Below are 21,782 nucleotides of genomic sequence, written 5' to 3'. Positions count from 1 at the left end.
AATCCTTTAAAAATGCATTTATTTGTATTTTATCTGTCGTATCCACAAACAATCAAATATGATAAATTTATGTCTGCAAGCATCTGCTTACAAAACCTTAATTTGTCTTTTAATGTATGTCGTAAACTACTGCTCAGGCTGTTAAAGCCCTGGTTTTCGTCGCTGGCAGCTACAGCCTTGCCTTTCAAACCACTCCTCTAACCTCACTCTTCATCTGTCATTTTCCTTCTGTCCTTGTCTCTATATGAAGATAAAAAATGTGAAGATGACATAAAAGAGGACTAGATGAAATTTTTAAAAAAATTGAAAACCTGAATTGTCACTCACATGTGTGTGTAGGTTGAAGGTATTGCAAGTGGAAACAAGGTTACGGTCATGCTCAGGTCACTGATGGACAGGTTTACAACAAAGAACTCTGCTGGCTTCAAGGAGGACTTCTTTCTATAGGCCACGAACAGCAGGATGCCATTCCCAAGCACAGACAGCACACCTAGGACACAGAGCAATATAATGTAAAGAGCTGAAGAATTTGAGTCCACATTAAAAGGATTGACCTTGGGGATAAATCACTCACCAAAAATGGTGTAGAGAGTTCCCATGATGAAGTCATTGTCTTTTGATATTTTAGACATGAGCAGAAATGTTTCGGAGGCATTTCCCATCTAGAACAAAAATTGAAAAACAGACAGGTATAATAAAAAGGAAGAAAAACACAGAGAATATGTGTTTTCACCCTCAGGCATAAAAAAACAAAGCAAAAAACACGACGGCAAAAATATCTGCATTAAAATGTTACATACTGATATCTTTGGAAGATTGAACACAACAACAAAATAGTTCACCCTGATCAACACTGTGTAAATAGGAGGCCATATCAAGCATATTTCATCATTTATATCAGACAGTCATTAAAATTCAGTGACAAAATGAAATGGGTTTGCAATTGTATTTAATGTAACTCTCTTTCACCAACTTTCTAAAAGTGGGAACATATCAGCCACATAAGTAAGAATTCCTTGAAGCTGATGTGTTGGAGGGCAAAAATGGATAAGGATTGTAACTTAAGGTGACTTTACATGGGTCAAATCATGTTGGGGGCTGCTACTAATTTTCATGGTTAGTATCTTCCAAAACTGGTCCAAGGAAGATCAACTGATGAAGCAACAGTGGGGACATTGGTGCCCAAGGAAAAGGGTGCCAGAACTGCATACTGCAAACCATTTTGTTTCACGCTTAAATGTGCTTGTGATGGACATCAGGACTAGACCATAGGTCAATGAAAGACAGTGAGCGTGGTCTGATGAGTCATGTAATTCTTTTTCAGTATGTTTACAGGCATGCTGCTGAAGTGCTGGCTTGTCCTTTCAGTTCTCCGGATGTTAGCCTGGTCATGCATCCATTGGATGTGCAAAAAAGTTACCCTTGTAACTTATTTTTCTTGCTATACTTCAAGAGACCAAAAGTCTTTTGGTTGCATATTGTGATTCTACAGAAGAATAGGCAAGTGGCTTTAATGCTTCCCTCTGCTTCTTTTTTGAAACCTTCAGAAAATTTGCGCAGTCTCATCAAAGACTAGAGCAGAGAAGAGAACAGAAGATGGTGCAGAAATCCGATGCCACCCTTCACTTCATAATCACTCTTATCTTGAAAAGCAGGCAGAGATGTGCATACACAGCATGACCCACTGCCAATACAGTTTTCATTGTGACCAACACAAGTTGCTGAGGTAAGCTTTCTAAAGAAAATTATGGGCGGAGATAAGATGGAAATATATTCATAGCCTTTCTATTTACTCAATTACTTCACCTGTACTGAAGGGCACAGGCAAGTTAAATCACCTGGGGTTAAGAGTTGAGCTGCTTGTGTATAAATCCCTATAACCATTCACACTAGAATTTATCTTCAAAGAGCCAGGGATTTCTTTGTGTGGGTTTTCTAATTCAATTTTATGTGGCCCTTACGTGGCCAAGCATAGCTTGTAAGTAGATACAGTCCTGCTCAAGTTTGTGTGTAAGTGTAAACACTTGCTTTAGTATTTGCACAAGTATTGAGATATGTGTGTGTTGAGTGTGTGTGTGTGTGTGTGTGTGTCTCCTGTGCCACATGCACCGTCCGTCCATCAATCCACCCATCCATCCATCCATTTATTCAAATTTTTAAAATCCAATTTCAGTATTTAATTCGATTTTTTCTCATAAACTGCTGGATGTAATATGCGACAAGCTGTAGTTACTACATCAGCTGATATGTATACTTTCAAGCCAGCCAATCACAAACATCTTGTTTTGTGACGTATGATTTTTCACCTTTTCCCTTTTCATTTGTTTTTTAAGATTAAATAGAAATATGACCTGAAACATCATATTTTAAAGTCCTAAAAGTTAATTGTGAGAACCTAATTAATCAAGTTACATGAAACCATTACACTTGTTCATTTACCTAAGAAAAATAATTATACACTTCACGTTTGCAAAGGGCCGTAATAAGTGAATCCCAGATTCATCAGTATGTTTGGTTAAATTAGAATTAGGTGTTTTTAATGGCACTGGTGACAACTGTTCGTAGGAAACAATTTTTATTTAAGAAAGAAGGCTCTAATAAAATTTGATCTTCGCCTCATACCATGATGGAGAAAAAGGAGAAGGCTGGTCACGTAGTTGATAAATACTCCACTTAGACAGGGTATACACATGAAGGAAATTTAAGACTATTGATCTGCTCTTCATGAACGATCAAACGTCACTCCAGAAAGAGTTCACAAGCAACTACAAGCCTGTCTCATATTTGCTAATGTTCATGTGTCAATAATCGTGAGAATACTGAGCAACAATAAAGCACTGCGTCCCCAAAAGAGCACTTGTGCACATCTGTTTTCTGCTAAAAATGGCATGATAGGCTTTTAGAATAATGTTTTGAGGACTGATGAGACAGTAATAGAACGTATTGTCTTATGTCTGGGGAAAGAAAACCACTGCATTCCCATTTGTGGAAAATGGTAATGGTTTTCAGCCTGGAGCTTGAACACAGAACAAGTTGGAGCAGGTTATACTGTATGTGGAGCATAGGCTACCATAGTGATATATCCTAGTAAAAAGTGAATCTACCTGAAGATACCAGACTAAGGGTCTAACCCTGCCACACACTACAGGCCCATTTTGAAACGGACAGCTGTAACTGAACCTTGACAGACAGTGGGTCGTACAATATGAAGGTGGAATAGAAGACAATACTAAAATAAAACTAAAAATGGGGAATAAGACACCAGTTCTTGGTAATTGGGTGGACAGTAGCCAAAAGGGGGATGGTAACCAGGGAGTCAGGGACCAAGCTGAGAATTAAAAAGTTGATTGATATACAAATTTGTTTTTCAGAGATTCTAAAAAAAAAGAGGCAATCTTTTTTGCATGTTTTATAATCAGGTGCAGAGAATGGTGGTTCAATTTTTGTATGATGGCCAGATAGCTGATTACAGTTTTTAGTGATGAAGAAAATGGTCATCATGCTAACACAGAGGTATAAAGGAACCCAGAGTGAATGTATGCTGACCTCAAGTCCAGCAGCGAGAGCAAGAAGAAAATACTTACCAATGAATAGCAGAATTAATGAATTAATGAACATAAACCAGAAGGAATGAGTCAATGAATGAGCGATGAAGATGCATTTTTTAAATATTCATTGAAAATAAAGTGTTTTTTTCTCGTGATAAGTGAACAATTACATAATAACAATTACTCTTAGCAAACATAATTGTTAAATTGTCATCATCACTGCACAAGTTGCTGTAAAACAAAAAAACAAAAAAACAAATTCTGCTTTATATCTTGTATTTTTATCCCATTTACGTAGTGTGATCCCAAAGCAAAAGTATGCTGCATTTTCAGTCTCCTTGATTGACCTGAAATTTCAGAATCAGTTCAATAATCCACAGAATGCTTAAATCTTCTGCTTCTCATTCTCCTTCATCTCAACCTGACTCAAGTTTGCCAACTTTTCACCAAGGCAGCTCCAAATGGATATCTCATACATGAAAACAAACAAATGCATATTTATACCCTTTTCCTGTTTCGCGTAAAGCAAAACATCCCAAGACACAGCATTTGAAAATGAGTGATGGAATAAATGTGCTCTTGTTGTGCACTCAGACTTTCAGACTACATTTTATGTGCAGTTCTGAGTATTTGCAACAAGTGAAGTGTACATGGGAGCCAAGCCAAACTTCCATTAAGGTTTTTATGCCTTAATGAATAAACACTGAATATTCAGCATTCAGACATTTGTATTCAGACTTGATACCGTGGCTGGACTATCAGCAAGTTGATTCTAAATGTTTGCAAATGATGAAAAATACTCTACACATCACATGTTGGAACAAAGTTCATGCTAAAGCAAGGATATTTTCACATGGGTCAATTGGCAGTCTGTTCAGGAAATGAACCATTTAAATGAAGAATGTGGCAAAATTGAAAAGATCAAATAATGACATACAGCATACCTGGGCCTCAGAGACGCAGCTATGCAGACCTTCTCTACTAAAATGTTAACAATTTGGTGTGATCCATTTTTAAAACATTTTCATGTTTGTTTTGGTTCTTTTGACGAGTTGTTAATACTTGTTATTGCAGTAAAGTACTGCAGCTATAAAGTCAGACCATCTACAGGTTTAGTTGATAAGAAGCCTGATGCACTCAAACAGCATCATCAAGTGGAGGAAATACTATGTCATCATCACAATCTTTTAGCTTACAATGACCTGTTACTCTTCGGGGGGAATGGAAAATTCATATATATGCAATTTTTTAGCACAAAATATTAGGAAAATGTTTTCTGTTACCATCTATATTTATTTATGAGTAAACTAAGAAACTACACCACAGTCATGTAAGACACAAATAGCAGGAATTTCCACTGAGATTACTTGAAATCGTATCACCACCTCTCTGTCATTATATTATTGTATTATTAACTAATTCAGGTTCATCTTGTTGATCATTTCAGGTCTTGGGCTACCAGAATGATACATTATTTAGGTAACAACTAAATATTACAAAAAATCTAGCTGTTGTCAGTAATAACAAGCAAATGAAGTAGAAGCTGTACTTCATGTATTTGTTGTAAACCCAAATTTACTACTCTTTTGTGTATAATTTAGGCTATTAAGAAGAATGTCCAAAAACCTGCTTTATCCACCTATTTTTTGCAGCCATGACACCTCATTTCATTTAGCATGCTTCCATAAAAATCAGACATCAGCTATTGCAATAAACAAAAAATGCACACAGTTCCCTGGAAGGGGTGGAATTTGAAGTGCGAGTTCATCTTGTCTACTCTAAAGAATGCAATGTGCCAACAAAAAGAAACATTGAAAGAGCTCAAAACTGGAAAGAAAATTCAGTACAAAAGGTTGAAAGAACGTAAAGCAGATTTAATACGTGTAATTTTAAAGAACCTGGTTAAAGATAGACAATAACAAAAGCAACAAGGTTGCTCATTATTTCAGCATAATAGGTGGTTTATGTCAGGTCTGAAAGATACCTAATAGCAGGGCTGAGCATCTGGGGTTGCCTAAGAAATAGATTAGAAAAGTTGTAAATGAATTCTTTACACAAGACAGGATTTGAAGGTTTCTTTATTGAAAAGATAAAAGTGAAGGTTTTCTTTAGCACGCAAACAAACAAAACAAAACAAGAAACAAACAAAACAAACAAACATCTTCTCTACTGTAGAAGATTCATGAAAAAAGAAAGAAAGAAAAGAAATCAGACTACCATCTAAATCTATTGGGTCTACTGCTGAAGATTCCTAAATCCCTCGTCTTTAATTGCATGTTTATGCTTTTGCATACAGTTTGAACTGAGCCAAAGAATTGATCATTGTGCAATACAAGTCTGTTCAGTTTTTGTCAGGAAACAAATATAATAGTGGCTGCAGATTAGGAGCCAAGTGATGCAGTTATTCTCAAGCGATTTCAAAATGTGAGAATATCAGCAGTAGGGATGGGTATCGTTTAGGTTTTATCCGATACCGGTGCCAAACCGGTACTTTTGAAACGGTGCCGGTGCTTAAACGTTGCTCAAACCGGTGCTTAAAGAATGGAGAACACAAAATTGGTCCAAAAACCTCTCATGTTCAGCTGTTTTTTGTAAAAAGATAACAATGTTAGCCTTTTCTGCAGCTATAGGGCATATATGGTATCACTCTTGGCTGGAAGCGGTGCTTAAACAATGGAAAAAACACAAAATTGGTCCAAAAACCTCTCATGTTCAGCTGTTTTTTTTGTAAAAAGATAACAATGTAAGCCTTTTCTTCAGCTATAGGGCATATATGGTATCACTCTTGGCTGGAAGCAGTGCTTAAACAATGGAAAAAACACAAAATTGGTCCAAAAACCTCTCATGTTTAACTGTTTTCCACTTTTTCTTTTGGTCATTTTAGCCTTTTTGGCCAGGGTGAAGGGAGCATCTGCCATCAAACAAGAAGACAGCCGCATGTAACTACGACGGTGTTTGCTAGTTTACCTTACATGCATTAATTTAATAACGTGGTTAGCCTACTCAACGTGAATTACACACAAACAACATTAAACTACTCACGCAGACAAGAACGGCTGCTGCTGCCATCATCATCCGTCATCATTTCTGCTACACTGGCAGGGCTAGGGGCCAGGACTCTACTCTTCGGGTTTTTGCGAGATGTTGCTAACTCCAGGTCCGATAACAGGCACCACACCCGCAGTAGATGTGCTCGGTGTGAGGTCTCGCAGCAAGCTATCAAATACGGTGCATTTCTCGGCTTTAAAAAAAACGCTATGCGTCGCCAGGTGTTTCATCAGATTCGAGGTGTTACCTCCTTTGGCTGTACTTCGCAGCAAAAGATGCAAACTCAGCAGCCTGCAACAAGTGCTTTAAGGTGATACTGTCAGACTTTTGACTGCTTCGCCTTGGGCATTTTTAATCTGTAGCTCTGCTCTAAAAGAACGTACGTACCTGGGCCCGCCTACTATCCTCGGAAACGTAAAATGATTGGCTAGAACTGGCTCAGGAAAAAAAAAAGCACCGAAATAAAGCACCGAAATGTGCACTGCTTTTCGGTCTGGTTACTACCGTTTATGTCAGAACCGGTGCCATCATGGCACCGGACACCGGTACCCATCCCTAATCAGCAGTGAAATGACTGGACTTTGCATTGCTGCCACAAGATCTGGGCAAATTAGGCGCTAAGCTGACCATGAATTCAGGTCAAAGTTCCGCTACAGCAATGTGAAAGACTGATATGGAAAAATATTACTTCAAGTTATTGCTGCTAAAAGTGCCTTTATAAACTATTAGTGTTCTTAGATTTCCATACACTGCTTTTGTACATTGGCTTAGTTTTTGTTAAATAAATAATCACACTGTGGACCAGATATTTTCTTATATGTCGTAATATGTATCAAGCATGCTGATTTATGGAGGTGATTTATGGATTATATGTTATCAGTGAGACCAGTATGAAGGTTCATAAGATCTCACAGAATGTGATAGTTTAGTGTGAAACCATTTCCTTAAATCGGGGTCACATCTAACAGAAAACATAACTCTCTGCTGACTTCTTATCAACACTGTCAAGGCTGCTAAAACTGTCTGTCTTGACTTCAGCTTGTCCTCTTTCCATACAAGTGGCATGCTTCAAAACAGAAGTACTGTACACACACAGACACACACAGACACACACACAGACACACACACACACACACACACACACACACAGAACAGACCTTCACATGACACCGTGTCTGCCTGTCTTGGTGATTATTTACGTCACCACCCACTTCCTCCCTTTTACAATCTGCTCTTCTCGCGGCAATGTCAGGGGTACAAGGGGCAAGACTGGATTAGCAGTCTGAGAAGATGATGTCAAGGCAGAGACACTTGAAATGAGAAAATGAAAGGGAAGGGACGTACAGCAAGATAGGAATGCATGCTCACCCCCATTAGTTTGAAAAGGGGAAAGTGCAATAAAATGTAAGAGAAAGCCATAACATGATTGTCAGCTTCTAGCCGAGTTGTGGAATTGGAGCTAATCACTGTAGAGAACGTCTTGGACAGCTTAAGCCTTGCTGTCACACAACTGGAACTTACAGTCTTCACAAATTACATGTACAGACACACAGTTCAACAACAAAGAGCGAGGGCAAAATTGTCAAGGAGAGGAAGGGAGGTGGAAATGTTATAAAAGGATTGTAGGCTGGGACAAATAGGCAAGGACAAGTGTAGGATGAGAGAAATCCAATAACTGAAATTGTCAGAAGCATCGAGGGCAGAATGATGGAGATTAGTCAGAAGAAATATGAGACAAAGAAAAAATTTGTAGAAATGAAAACATCCAAGCAGCTCTCACATATCATTGAATCCCCTTGTGGAAAGAAAAGTGATTAAGAGAGCTGGACACAAAAGAGTCCAGCTTTTCTTCTGAAGTTATTTGGAAAACAGATGACTGTTTCTCATTCACTGATCCCATGAGTCTGATATCAAAGACAGCAGTAGGGGAATAACAAGTTGCACATATTTGAATTTGCAGGTCTTGAGTCTTTGGAAGAGTGGTGTTTAGCTCTCTATGGCATGGCGTCGCTCTCAGGCAACAAACCACATTTATTTGATGAAAAGAGTTTGACCTTTGACCTGAGTGTTTATTCTTCAGGACCAAATCGGCACAGGATACAATGTCAGCTACTTCTAACACTAATATCATTTTTGAAATAAGTATACAAAAACATATGTGCTTGTACATGAATATATGAAGAAGACTATTTTGCTGTTTAAAAGACAGATTTTGATTTCATTTATTTATTCAAATAGCATATTTTTTAACCTTTGTGTTCCAACATTATGCAGTTGGAACACTTTTTTAGGGCAATAATGCTGAAGCAGTCATTGATTGATATATCAACCCCAAGAACCCCAAGCTTCTAAAAATGAGGATGAAATATTTTTTTCTCAGTACCTTTGAAGATTAGCAATACCAGCCTTTTTTGAGTTGTTTATAATACTGTAAATTGCTTTACTTGTTCTTATATATGCTGCATGTAACAGACAATACATTTAACTCTACATATCTTGCTTCTCAGCAACACTGTGCTTTAATATTGCTTGCTACTGTGATAAGGACAGCTTAAATAAACAACATCACATTTTCCTGAGTGAAATGCTTGATTCACAATGAATAAAATTATCTAGGGAAGAGCTATTACACACATGATTGAATTAGCATTAGTGTTGCTCATAATTAAAACATGCCAACAAGAGGCAACCTGATAACAGATAAATTGATGTTTTGTTTTGGAAGAAATTACTGCTTTAATCATCTTTGGTAACAATGTAGTTTTCAATTTTTTGCCTTCTTTCTTCTTTGTACACAGGGTTTTGATACTACATACTAACTATCAAAGAACTTATTGATTATTGGTTTAATCATTACTGAAGTATTATAACAGAATATGATTCTGATGTTCACTTTTCAACATTTATTTTTTATCATCTTCTATATGTGGTGTGTATATGTTAAAATTGCTGTGACATCCCTTATGCCCCAGTTATGCAGGCCTAGCGACTGGTTAGCTACTGCCAGGTGATCACTGGTTGCTAGGAAAATGTTTATTCCCTGACCAGTTGGGAAGTGGTTGTGGGAGGTTGTTGGTATGTTGCTAGATGAACTTGATCACAAAGAAGAATACAATGTTGCACTGAAAACCTCAATCTGATTGTTGGTCACTTGCAGTTTGCTGTGGTTACGGCAAAGGCTCCCCAACGATTCGCTGAGTGCTTAAGAAATGACCAAAATTGCAACATAAACTGGAAACAGAGAGGGTTTGCCTTCAATCTCAGAATTGCACCTTTTGAGATAAGTTGGTTTCATTAGGAAGGTGCAATGCCAAGGTGTTAACCAGATGTGCCAGTTTCTCACATTCAATCTCCAGGGTTGTAACAGGGTCAGTTGCAACAATTTCTGAGTTCCTACTTCTTGCATGTAATCTTTTCACTACACTCTCTTTGTGAATATAGCAAAAACTTTTTTTCTACACCAAAACCCAGTTTGCACTGCACAACATGTTAGTAAATCTGGCCCTAAATACCCAAACTATAGCAAACATCTCCACACAGCCAGTTAAGGACACCTACTTTTACAGCACGAAAATTGATAATGATTACAACAAACTCACTAGAGAACTGGACTCACCTGAATCTTTTACAGTTATGTTCTTTTCAGTGATGTATATTCTCTGCTACATTAAACCGACCCTATTGTTCTTCAATACTGGATGCCAGTATGAGATTAAATAATGATGATCTTGTTCATTTCCTTAGGGACTCATTCATCCAGCTGGCCTATATCCTTTTCAGCTTGAAGCCATAATTTATTATTGCATGCCTCATTTTGTTTTCATGCAGTTATCCTTCAGAAGCGCTATCTCCAGTATGCAGTTGGCATACTGTAGTAGACAAAGCTACTAGATGAACAGAAAATGAATGATTGCCTTTGAATGAACATTTCACCTTGGAATGAAGAGGATTGCAAAGAACTTTCCTGCTTCCCCCCCTATTTTATTATGATTTTCATACCTTTATCATAGTTTTTATTTATGCAGTCTCATTCAGAATAAAAATGCAATTTTCAGAGAGATCTAAGGTTGAAATTGCAACAATTATTACACACGTTAAGAAACAATTTAAGTGACATTCAATACAGGCAATTAAATACAAAGATCTGATTCATGTGCAATTACACATGAAGAGAAAAAGCAACACTCCCCAAAAGAACTATTATATATACTATCCTTTAAAATGATTGAAAACTCATTACCAGTCCTGACAATTTCAAGTCCTTGAAACAGGACAACCACATTTAAAAGCCTTTTCCCTCTTAAAATTCTTCTGATTCTCAGGACAAACATTTGTAAAATATTGTGAGAGCTGTGCTGATTGTACTTTTTACACATATATGCAAACAGATTGGAAAGAAGCAGCTGAAGAAGAGATTTGTATATAAAATTCAACCAATGGGAAGGTCTGCAGACATACAGAGATGACCACTTACCACATCCACTAATAAAATGTAAAGCACATTGGTCTCTAAACTCTTTAGGTTACTGACCAGGTGCATTCAAAAAGAACAGATCACAGTAATACAGTAAAGGTATAAATAACTGATAAATAAATAAAAAGTAGAGACATCAAGTGTTTCCTTACTTGGAGAGATAAGAAACATAGTCCTTAAAAAACAAGAAATGTAATTTAAGTTTCAGCTTGGACTTACACACTCCTTGTCAAAACACTTGGAGATAACAAGGACATAATGAAACACTGCAAACAATCCTCTGTTGAAAAAAAGGCTTTTTGCCAAGAAAAACATACACACTTTGGAATACTTTATTAAAACAGTAATAACACCGTGATATATTTTAGACAAAACCCTGCTTTCTTTGTACACTTTTTAATTTTTGTCATACACGCCTCTGTGAAGACTATCCAGAATATCAAGAATATATTTAAAAATTAAAATGACAATTAATTGTGTTATTACAAAATCAAAGACAAAAAATACTACAGTACAATGGTGATTGTGCTGTAATATTGTAAGGGATGAGGGTGGATGGACTGAAGTGATCTCAAAGGATACACAGCTACCACTTTTCTCTCGTATTCTTATATTTTGCAACTTTATCTTTAAAAAGAGATGAGCTACCAGGGTTATATTTGCAATGCTAAAGCTTGTTCACGTTCATGTTTTCATGTCTGCATTGTTTGCCAAGGTGCAATTTTCATTTCGAGTAGATGTGTTTTCCTAATCACTGCCACAGGTTTAATTCTTTGGTCAAGTGTTTAATGTCAGAGTTTTGTTCAAAGTGAATTGTTGAATGGCCAAAGTGGAAAATAGAAAATGTTTTGTACATCTGGTGCTATTGTTTGCAGTATAGTTTTTTCTGAACACTCCTTGATCACTTAAGCACTACCTTTGAAACCATTAACACTTGGTGTTGGCTCTCTCTGCAGTAGAGTATAATTTCCTGTACCTGTTACAGCATACAATGGTGATTTTGTGTAGCTTATCTGCATAGCCAATTTAATTTAAAAACTATAAATAATGTTTTATTTCATAGTGCAATCTTCACGTGCATTATCCAAAGCACACTCTCTGTTGATTCACCTGCTAATTATATTCACAGTAATCACTCACTGTAGCTGTGTCCCAAAACCTAGGCCACATCCTTGGGAAGCCACATTTGTAGACCGATTACGTCACAGCCAGGCGACGAAGGCTGTCCCAATTTGAAGGCTGTTCAAAATGCGGCCAACAAATGCGCCCGAATTTGAAGGATGGGTCGGGTGTATTCGTGGCCCATCATATTCCAGAATTCATAGCGCGGCCCAGCCAATTCCAGTTTCCAACAATGGTGGCAGCTACTTAGTTTTAATATTACACTTATTACGCTTTCTGGGTCACAAAATAAACTTAACATATTTTCAGGCGAGAATATAGGTGTGTAAACTTCAAATATCTGCTTGGTTTATCAAGACATCGCATATTTGCAAAAGTGCTCCGATGTTTTCGGACACGTCTGTTAATCACCAGATCGATAGCTAGCCGGGGGTTCAAGGGTCACTAGAGCTGGTGAGAACACCATTTTCCCGGCACATCATTTTCAGACCTCCCACGGTCTTTCGCTTCTCAGGTTAAACATGATATATAAGTCACTCAGATAACTTAAAAATGTTATTGCTTGGCTTTTTTCAGTGTTTTATTTGTTGCTGAGTAAATCGGTTTGGCTGAGATTAAAGTTATTAGATTAGATTAAATAAAACTTTATTAATCCCTTGGATGGGTTCCTCCGGGGTTTTCACACAGCTGAATAAACATCAAACAGAAAACTGATTAAACAGAAGTGTGAGATGGTCGAGAATTTACGCCAGTGTCCTGTTATATTTTAGATAGTAAGGAGCAGACGGCTGAATTTATTAAACTCCACGGAGACAGCGGTACGCAAATCTGAAGGCTAGACCATCCCATTTCACAGCCTCGCACCGGCCTTCTCGGTCTTCGAAGGACCCGGTCCACGTAGACCGCGAAGGCCGGGTCTACATGGGACCAAAACCTAGGATGGGGCCTAAGTTTTGGGACACAGCTTGTGTCTTTAGTGTTTCGCTAGCTTAGCTTACCTTGTAGTCGACTCGCTAGCAACATGGCCTCTTCACCTGTCCCTCCTGCACTTTCCTGCGTCAGATGTTTAGTTACTCCTTGGCAATAATCATACCTGTAATAAGTGTAGCCTGTTTGCACCTCTGGAGGTCAGGATTACTGAATTGGAAACCTGGCTTTGCACCCTTAAAAAAAACCCATAGCTAGCCAAGCCCCTGTAGCTGGTGCAGCCGAAGGTAGTGTAGGCCCCGCTAGCTGCCCCCCCCTCACCCCGACAGACTGTCCTGAGCAGCTGGGAAAACAGAATGGCTGGGTGACGGTGAGGAGGAAGCATAATCCTAAACAGAAGCCCCTGGTACACCACCAGCCAATTCATGTGTGTAATTGTTTTCCCCCACTATGTGACACACCCACTGGGGATCAAACTCTGGTACTTGGTGATTCTGGACTGAGACATGTGAAGCTAGAAACATCAGCAACCATAGTCACAATTGTCTTCCAGGGGCCAGAGCAGGCGACATTGAGGGAAATTTAAAACTGCTGGCTAAGGGTAAACGTAAATTCTGTAAAATTATAATTCATATCAGCAGAAATGACACCTGGTTACGTCAATCGGAGGTCACTAAAATCAATATTGAATTGCTGTGTAATTTTGCCAAAACAATGTCAGACTCTGTAGTTTTCTCTGGTCCCCTCCCCAATCGGACCAGGAGTGGTATGTTTAGCTGCATGTTCTCCTTAAATTGTTGGCTGTCTGAGCAGTGTCCAAAAAACAATGTGGGCTTTGAAGAAAATTGGGAAACCTTCTGGGGAAAACCCGTTTTTTTGTTTTTTTTTTTATAGGAGAGACCGCAACCATCCCACTTTGGATGGAGCATCTCTCATTTCTAGAAATCTGGCCAAATTCATTAAACCCCCCCAAAACATGACTATTGGACCTCTCTGCAGTTTCTCTCCTCCTGTTATCCCCACAAAACCCTTTAGAGACTGTGTCTGCTCAAAAAACAAAAAACACAAAAATCACAAAGAAAGAAGGATATTGTATCCACAGCTGCACCAAAGAGTAAAACAGTAAAATGTGGATTATTAAACAATAGATCTCTCTCTTCGAAATCCCTGTTAGTGCATGAATTAATAATTGATCAACAAATCAATTTACTCTGCCTTACAGAAACCTGACTATAGCATGATGATTATGTTAGTTTAAATGAATCAACACCCCTGAGTTATACTAGTTGTCAGAGTCCTCCAAGCGCATGCCGACATGGGGTGGCAGCAATCTTCCACACCAGCTTGTTAATTAACCAAAGACCCAAACAAAATTTTCATTCATTTTTTGTTGTTATCTACTTTAAACAGAGTTTTTGTCTGAATTCTCAGATTTTAGTGCTCAGCTCAGATGAAATGGTGATTGTGGGTGAAAAATGACAGCCTCAACATGGCATTTAATTTATTATTAAGCTCAAAAGGCTTCATTCAAAATGTAAAAGAACATCCTAGCTCTTGTTCTGACATATGGCACAGAAACTGAACCCCCTATGAGGGTTCAGTTTCCATGATGATATGAGTATCGGGATTTTCTCTGTTTTCTTTGTAGTATTGTAGGGTCGTTACCCTACAATATAAAGTGCCTTTAGGCACCTATTGTTGTTATTTGTTGCTATATAAAAATTAAATTGAAATACAATTGAAAAAAATTAAATTGAATTGCTGTCGGTTAATTTATAAAGGGCATCACACTGGCTCACTACTGCACACTCACATACATCACATACAGGTAATACTGCTGATGCAGTATTACCTGTATGTGATGTAGAGAAAGTCTTATGACTGGACCATTAACCAGAATTCTTTTTTCCTTTTCATTTCTTTCTTGCACATTTTTTATTTCTTCTGCTTCACTTTGTTGTCTGAGTACTCTTAAATATAAAGAAGCCCACTCAGTGTAGGCAGAGATAAGTGTTAAGTTATTGGATTTTGATAAAGCTATACAGCTGCATACTGGATCAACTGGTCTTTCTGGTTTCTACATCAGTCCAGCTGTGAAGTAAAAATAATTTACAAGTCCATTTAAAGACAGAAAAGAGAACACGAAAGAACACACACACACACACACACACACACACACACACACACACACACGCACACACACACACACACACACACACACACACACACACACACACACACACACACACAGTAGCTGTGTGAGGTCAAGCAAACAGAAGCCTGGCACTTACTGAGCCATTACAAGTCTAGTTAAACTTATTATTAATAATTACAAATCTTGCTACAGTGGCCCTAAAGTGTGTATGCTTTAAATCCAAATGCACAAAAAAGAGCATAAATAAAATACCCAGCCCGAGGGATGCATCTGAGCGAAAAGAACTGAGCGGAGTCTGAATTAGAAGGAAATGATACAGTGGGAGCTAGTTACTACAAATAAGCACGATTATGTAAACAGGACATGAGTGATTATCTCCCAGAGCCCCCCTCCTCCCCCCTACATCCAGATAAGAAAGCCATGGAACATGAAGAATCCAGTGCTACGATTGCCCCCCCCCACCCCCACCCCCCCCCCCTTTTTTTTCTTTCCCAGTGTTTGTGTCTTACCCTTCTATGATTAAAAACTCATCAGTCATTCTTTACTCTGTAACCCAGTGACAAAATGCTGATGCATTCCTTGTTGTTTTCCATTTGCAACTTCGCATGAACTTGTTTAAGGTGTGGAAGGTGACCCGAGCTCCCTCTGGTCACATCACTGGTAGATTTTGAAAAATCACGGTTGTCAGAGAGCCAGAAATGTGGATATAACACGTCATAACTCACAGTAAGTGTCACTGTGAATGCGAGTTTCATACTTGCAACATTGGCAGTTAGAGCCAGCAGTATTTTCAGTGTTGGCTGCAATTCAAAAATCCAGGCTTGAGCTACATCACTTGTGACAGGGCCACTTTATCAATAACATACAATACTGTGCAAAAGTCACAAGTCAACCCACATTTCTTTATACTTTGCTTCCAAGGAGCCAGACTTTCTGTCAATATTTAAAGTGTACGTGAGTAATAGTTCTCCAGGCACTCTGGAGGTCTTTTAAAGTTTTTCTTTGAACATTTGCTTCTTTTACGACTCATTTTCACTCTTGTCCTTGTGCCTGACCATTTTGAGTGGAAAGATTTTTTGGTTTGCTGAACACTGACCTATGAATCATTCAAGCACAACATCCAAAGAAGAGCTTTGTCCTTCAAGAAGCCTTGAGATCTATTTCTGAAGATTACTAAAAGAAATTACAAGATAGTTTAGATAAGAATAAAGGTGGTCATACAGAAAGACTTTAAAGCTTAGAAGAATTGAACAAACTCTGTTTTTGCCTTTTAATTTGTAGTTCCATAGATATTTGCAGATGTTTCCCTAGAAAAACATAAAGAAATGAAAGGTGACTGCACAGTACTGTGTATCAGTTATTGAGGACAGAGGATAAACTACCCAAGACAAGCTCCATTTGGGTTTATTCCCTTCATTCCTCAACTCTGTTCCTGTTGTTGCTTCCTGCAATATGGTTCTTGATGAGCGAGGGAGAACGAAAGGAGAAAGAAGTTAAAATGTTTGTAGATGTATCCCATCGCTCCTCTTCTCTAACACAACCTCTTGTCTTCATCATTTAACATGATGTTCCATTATCCCTAAGGCTATTCATTCTTCTAGCACCCTATTTCAGCCTGTTTCTCTTACATAAATATGATTTCATTCTTTTTTTCATCAGCCTGATATCAGTTCCATTGCTGTGAAGGCAGAGTAAAAAAAAAAATCTACATCTTCTGTTAATATGATGTTAAAATGGGGACAAGGGTTGAAATGTAGCAACAGCCATAAACTCTATGTGCAGCACGTTAGTTTCATTCTCCATACTGGAACTATGTTAAACTGCATTTTTGCTTTTAAATAAATAAATGAAATGAAATGTCTTTAAACTGAAAACAACACTCATGGAGACAACAGTTTAGTGTCTGTGTGAGTGACTGAGTATCTTGAGGACTGAATTTGTAGGCCACTGAAAATCACTGGTGTGTTTTATTGATATCATCTGTCTCTATTCCTATTCATTAAGTTTTTAAGATACCTGGTGGTGGGGGAGTCTATAAATTTGTCCAAAATATGCAGAATCTGTGCAATCAGAAAAAAAAAACTTCTCTGAATACCAACACATGTATTGTTTTGTAGTTTTAACAACAATATAATTTAGGTAACATTTTAAGCAGATTTATCAAGTTTTGTTTTTTTTTGTCTTTGTGGATGATGGTGGTTTAGCTTTATAATTGTCATATTTTTGCCAGATTATTACTGAGAGACCTACTAATAAACTGTAACTGTTAGAACAGAGGAGTTTAAATTGAGAAGGAAATGCTTCCTTGGTCTTGTTCTTCACTCGTATACATATCCTAGTATAACATGAACTGTTGATGAATGAAATGTAAAGGTGTGCATTGTTTCTTTTTTGCAAATGGGTTGAAAGGTGCACAAGGTCAGAACCCTGGAAATAAGTAATTAGATGTTCCTGGGGGTGACCATGGTCCAGGGGTTTGGGAAGCTCATCTTGTAACGGGAAGGTTGCCGGTTCGATCCCCAACTCTGTCTGTCTTGGTCATTGTGGTCATCATTCACCTACTGTCTACTGGTGATGGCCAGAGGGGCCGATGGCACTATGGCAGCCTCGCTTCTCTCAGTCTGCCCCAGGGCAGCTGTGGCTACAACTGTGGTTTGCCTCCACCGGTGTGTGAATGTGAGAGTGAATGAATAGTGGAATTGTAAAGCGCTTTGAGGGTCTCGAAAAGCGCTATATAAATGCAATCTATTATTATTACTTCATCCCACGTGTAACCTGCTTTTCTGTCACCTTCCTTGACCACTTCATAGGCCCTTTTTTAAAATTCTTATTAGTTTTGCCTGTGCATTTCCACTTGCCACCCTGTGATTAGGTTTGAATAATTACATAAATGTAATGTATTAGTAAATAAATGTACAGCTTAATCCTAAAACACAAGCAAAAACACACAAATAAAAAAGAATTAATAGGGAGGCAATTACACTGACTTAAATTGATGGTGAGAGAAGACTGTGTTGTTGTGCCCTGCTGGGTGCCAGTGCAAGATGGCACACTGGCATGCTCCATCATTGAGTAAAACTCCTCAGTGACAGTTTGACCCTGGGGGACTGATTCACAAGGCTTTTCAACACTTGAACATCAATTTAAAAAACAAACAAAGTCAGATTGCTCCAGGTCCCACTCCTACCCTGATACCCAGCAGGCATAGCCAGCCTATGCACCCCAACATTGGGAATATCATCAGTGATGATCCTTGAAATGAAAGTCAGGTCACTTTGACAAAGAACTCATGTTTGCTTTCTACCCAGATCTGTGATTCTCATGCACAAAGGGTCAGAATGGGAATGCCTGGAGGAACATGTCTACATTGCTAAATGCATGGCTGCCATGTGATCAGCTGATTAGATATTTGCATTAAAGAGCAGTTGCTCAGTTGTACTTATGTTTAGTGTAACTGATGTTTGCTGGATGCATCTGTTTCCTGATGTCTTAAAGCATTTCTGGGGTGACAAAGAAAATAGAGCAACAGGAATATCCCACTGTGCTTCAATTAATTCAGTTACCAGCAAATATCAGTAATAATAATTTGAGTAAATATCAGTTGACTGGCACATTTCTCTAATGAGCAACCCAGGCCCAGACTTAATCTTAGGTTATGAAACATTGCCACATGAAAATATAGGTTTGCATGTGGGGGGTCCAGTAACAGCAGAATCCAAAGCTTTGATCCTGCTGCATAGCTGCTGGTTCCTTTTTAAATGAGAATAGCTGCTGGCAAGACTTGTAGACTGAGAGCTGTGCTGGGACACAGCCAGTATGCTGTATAAACAACTGAATTTCATGAAATTAATTACTATATGCAAATGTGTAGTTAATATATATTATATGTAACTCATTTTCATCTTGAAGTTGCCGTAATTTCAGACTTTTTCACTTTGAAGTTACTGTAGGGTGTACTATTTTAGCTATTAGCAGCTGGCTAATCATTTAATTAGATCCTGGACTGGACTGGCCTCACCACAGATCCAATACAGTGGGTCATGTTTTAAGTTAACTGAACTTAAAATTAACAAACCTTTTAAAGTAACAAAACGTCAGTTATTAAAGATTAGCAGACTGCACTGAGTTCCTACATGATATTTTACAACGTACCTGTTCCTCTTTTTGCACATCCCTTCTTCCCTTTCATTGTGCCTCTTTCCCCTTTGATCCACAACCTGCTTTTGACGTCCCTGAGAGATTTCCTTTGTTGAATTTGTTTGCCCCCACTACAAATCCACCAGGATTTGTGGGATCCCTCATCTGGCAATAAAGTCTTTGAACTGTTCCTGCTTCTTAGATCATCATTACTTCAGCCACGTGTCAGGTACATTCAACCAAGACATGATTCTGTTTGATTATTTTTGCTTAAGAAATCTCTGGAAATGCTGACTGTTGATTTAAATTACTTTCAGTTAATGTGGGAAATCGAAAAATTTTGTCTTTTAATGGCTTGTCCAAGAACAAGTGCAAAGTGAGCTATGACATTTGGGTAAACCATGTTTTTAGTTGTACTAAACTAAATCTTTTTTAAAAAAAATTATATTCACACCAATCAGTAGCAGTACCAGCTGTTCTATTGACAGCTTTTTCCGCTGATCTTTTAATCCCTGCAGATAACTGAAAAATAAAATATGCACTGCATGTTTATACCTGCTCCCCATGCAAGAATTTGAGTTTTGGAAATAACTTCAATGCCTCTACACATGACAGCCAACTGTGTTTGTATTTATTACGTCCAAATGCTTCACACATTTCAGTAGACTGCTGCAACTTCCTGTTCCTGTTTTTTGTAGGGGGCACCAGATTACAGAGACAAATCTGTTTTGTATGTTATTGCTTCTTTTTTGAGCTTTTTGTAGCAAAAGTAACATGTTTAATAAAAAGGTGTGTTAAAAATTCAACATTTAAAAGTAAAAAATTTAAAAAATCATAATTAGATTACAACTGAGAAAGTAAAGCTTTAGTGCATGGTGATGTAGATTATCTCATTCAGATGATCTAATTCACAACAAAGACACAGTAATGTAAAAATGGTCCAAAACAACAGAATTCACATTTTTCTTGAATCACTTGAAAGCGAGTGATTCCAGCTCATGGTCATCTTGTCAGCAGAGGACTCAGATGACCGAACTTATCACTTGTTGCCTCTGGTAGTGAACAACTGCTACGGTTGACTCTTTTGTTATTTCACCTCAAGATAACCTGCCTGTCAATGTAATGATTACCAGTGTAGTGAAACCAAGCTCTGCCTTTGAGGTTGGGCAGATAAAAACCTGAAAAATGGTCTTAAATTATGAAAAGAATAAGCAGGGTGTTACAGAGATTTGTCTTCAGTTGATCTAAAAGAAAATTATATGATAGCGCTCATATAATATGCTGTAAGCTGTAAAAGTGACTCTAAGACATTGAAATGCTTTCAGATCCTAAAAAGTACATTTACTCCTTAGCTAATAGAGTGAAACACAGTCATCATATTTAAAAAACAAAAAACAGTGTTTTCTTTTTTGATGGTGTGAGTAAATTCACACAGCATGTAGTGATGCATGACACCATGCAAACTGTGTGTGTTACTCCAAACAATGAAGCTCATGTAAATTAAATCCTTTGCTAGGGTTGCTTGCGCTCCACGTATACCCTGACTTCCACCTGTTATATCTCCATCTGTTCACCAGTTTGTCTCTGACAAATCTCAAATGGCACAACAACACTCATCATTAGTGTTTCCTCTTGGTGTTCTTACTTTGTCTGTAATATCAGTGAATCCAACAACTCTTTGTTTACTGTCCCATCTGCTCACCTCAAGTTAAGCTTTGGGCTGCTGTAAACACAAGGCTTGGGTATTTATTTACACGAGGGTTTTTTTCTTTGTGGCAAAGGCATATAGATATCATATCATATCTTGTTTGTTTGTCTTGTGTGTGTGTTTGTGAGTGAAAAGGAACAGGCTAGACTTGGGATTCATTTCTCATAGAAACAAGAAAAGAGTTTTTGATTGTTTACCTTCAAAAAACCTCCGAAAACCAGGGTTCAAGCAGCATCATTCAGAAATAGCAAGTTCTGCCATGTGTACGAAAGAGTTTCAGGCTAAAGGAGAACAAACATTCTTCTCCTCCTTCATAAATCATCTTCATGTTGCTAGCTTTTCCCTACAATGTGCTCTCTTTCCAACCTCTGAGTTGAAAGGCAGCAAAGAAATATACTTATGAATAATTGTCTGTTTAAATTTCAGTAGGTTAATCTAAATATGATAATTGCATGGCACAGAAAGAAGGAAAACATTTCAGTTTGATGGGCAGTTCTCCAACGAACCACCACTGCTGAATGCATCCCAAACAACATGCAAGTGTTTGGTAAAAAGAGAACGTCAAACCTGAATCTCATTACATGCTGAAAGAGCAGCATGCGAAGGAAAGGGATAAGGAACAAACCTGTCACAGGTGAAAAGGAGACTGCCAACGAGAGAAAA

At 38.0% G+C, this 21,782-nt stretch overlaps 1 protein-coding gene across 1 annotated transcript in view; it reads right to left on the bottom strand.

The window, feature by feature from the left end:
- opn7b (opsin 7, group member b) overlaps window positions 1-21,782 on the bottom strand; it is an 82,782-nt gene that overhangs the window by 15,166 nt on the left and 45,834 nt on the right. Inside the window, exons 2-3 of the mRNA XM_063464605.1 lie at window positions 575-662; window positions 328-490 (exon numbers count right to left, since the gene is read on the bottom strand). Coding sequence (XP_063320675.1) covers window positions 328-490; window positions 575-662 — 251 coding nt within the window. The remainder of the gene's footprint in view (window positions 1-327; window positions 491-574; window positions 663-21,782) is intronic.

This window comes from Pelmatolapia mariae, linkage group LG20 (genome assembly GCF_036321145.2).
Source record: "Pelmatolapia mariae isolate MD_Pm_ZW linkage group LG20, Pm_UMD_F_2, whole genome shotgun sequence".
NCBI lineage: Eukaryota > Metazoa > Chordata > Actinopteri > Cichliformes > Cichlidae > Pelmatolapia > Pelmatolapia mariae.
This window is presented reverse-complemented; position numbering and strand designations above follow the sequence as displayed.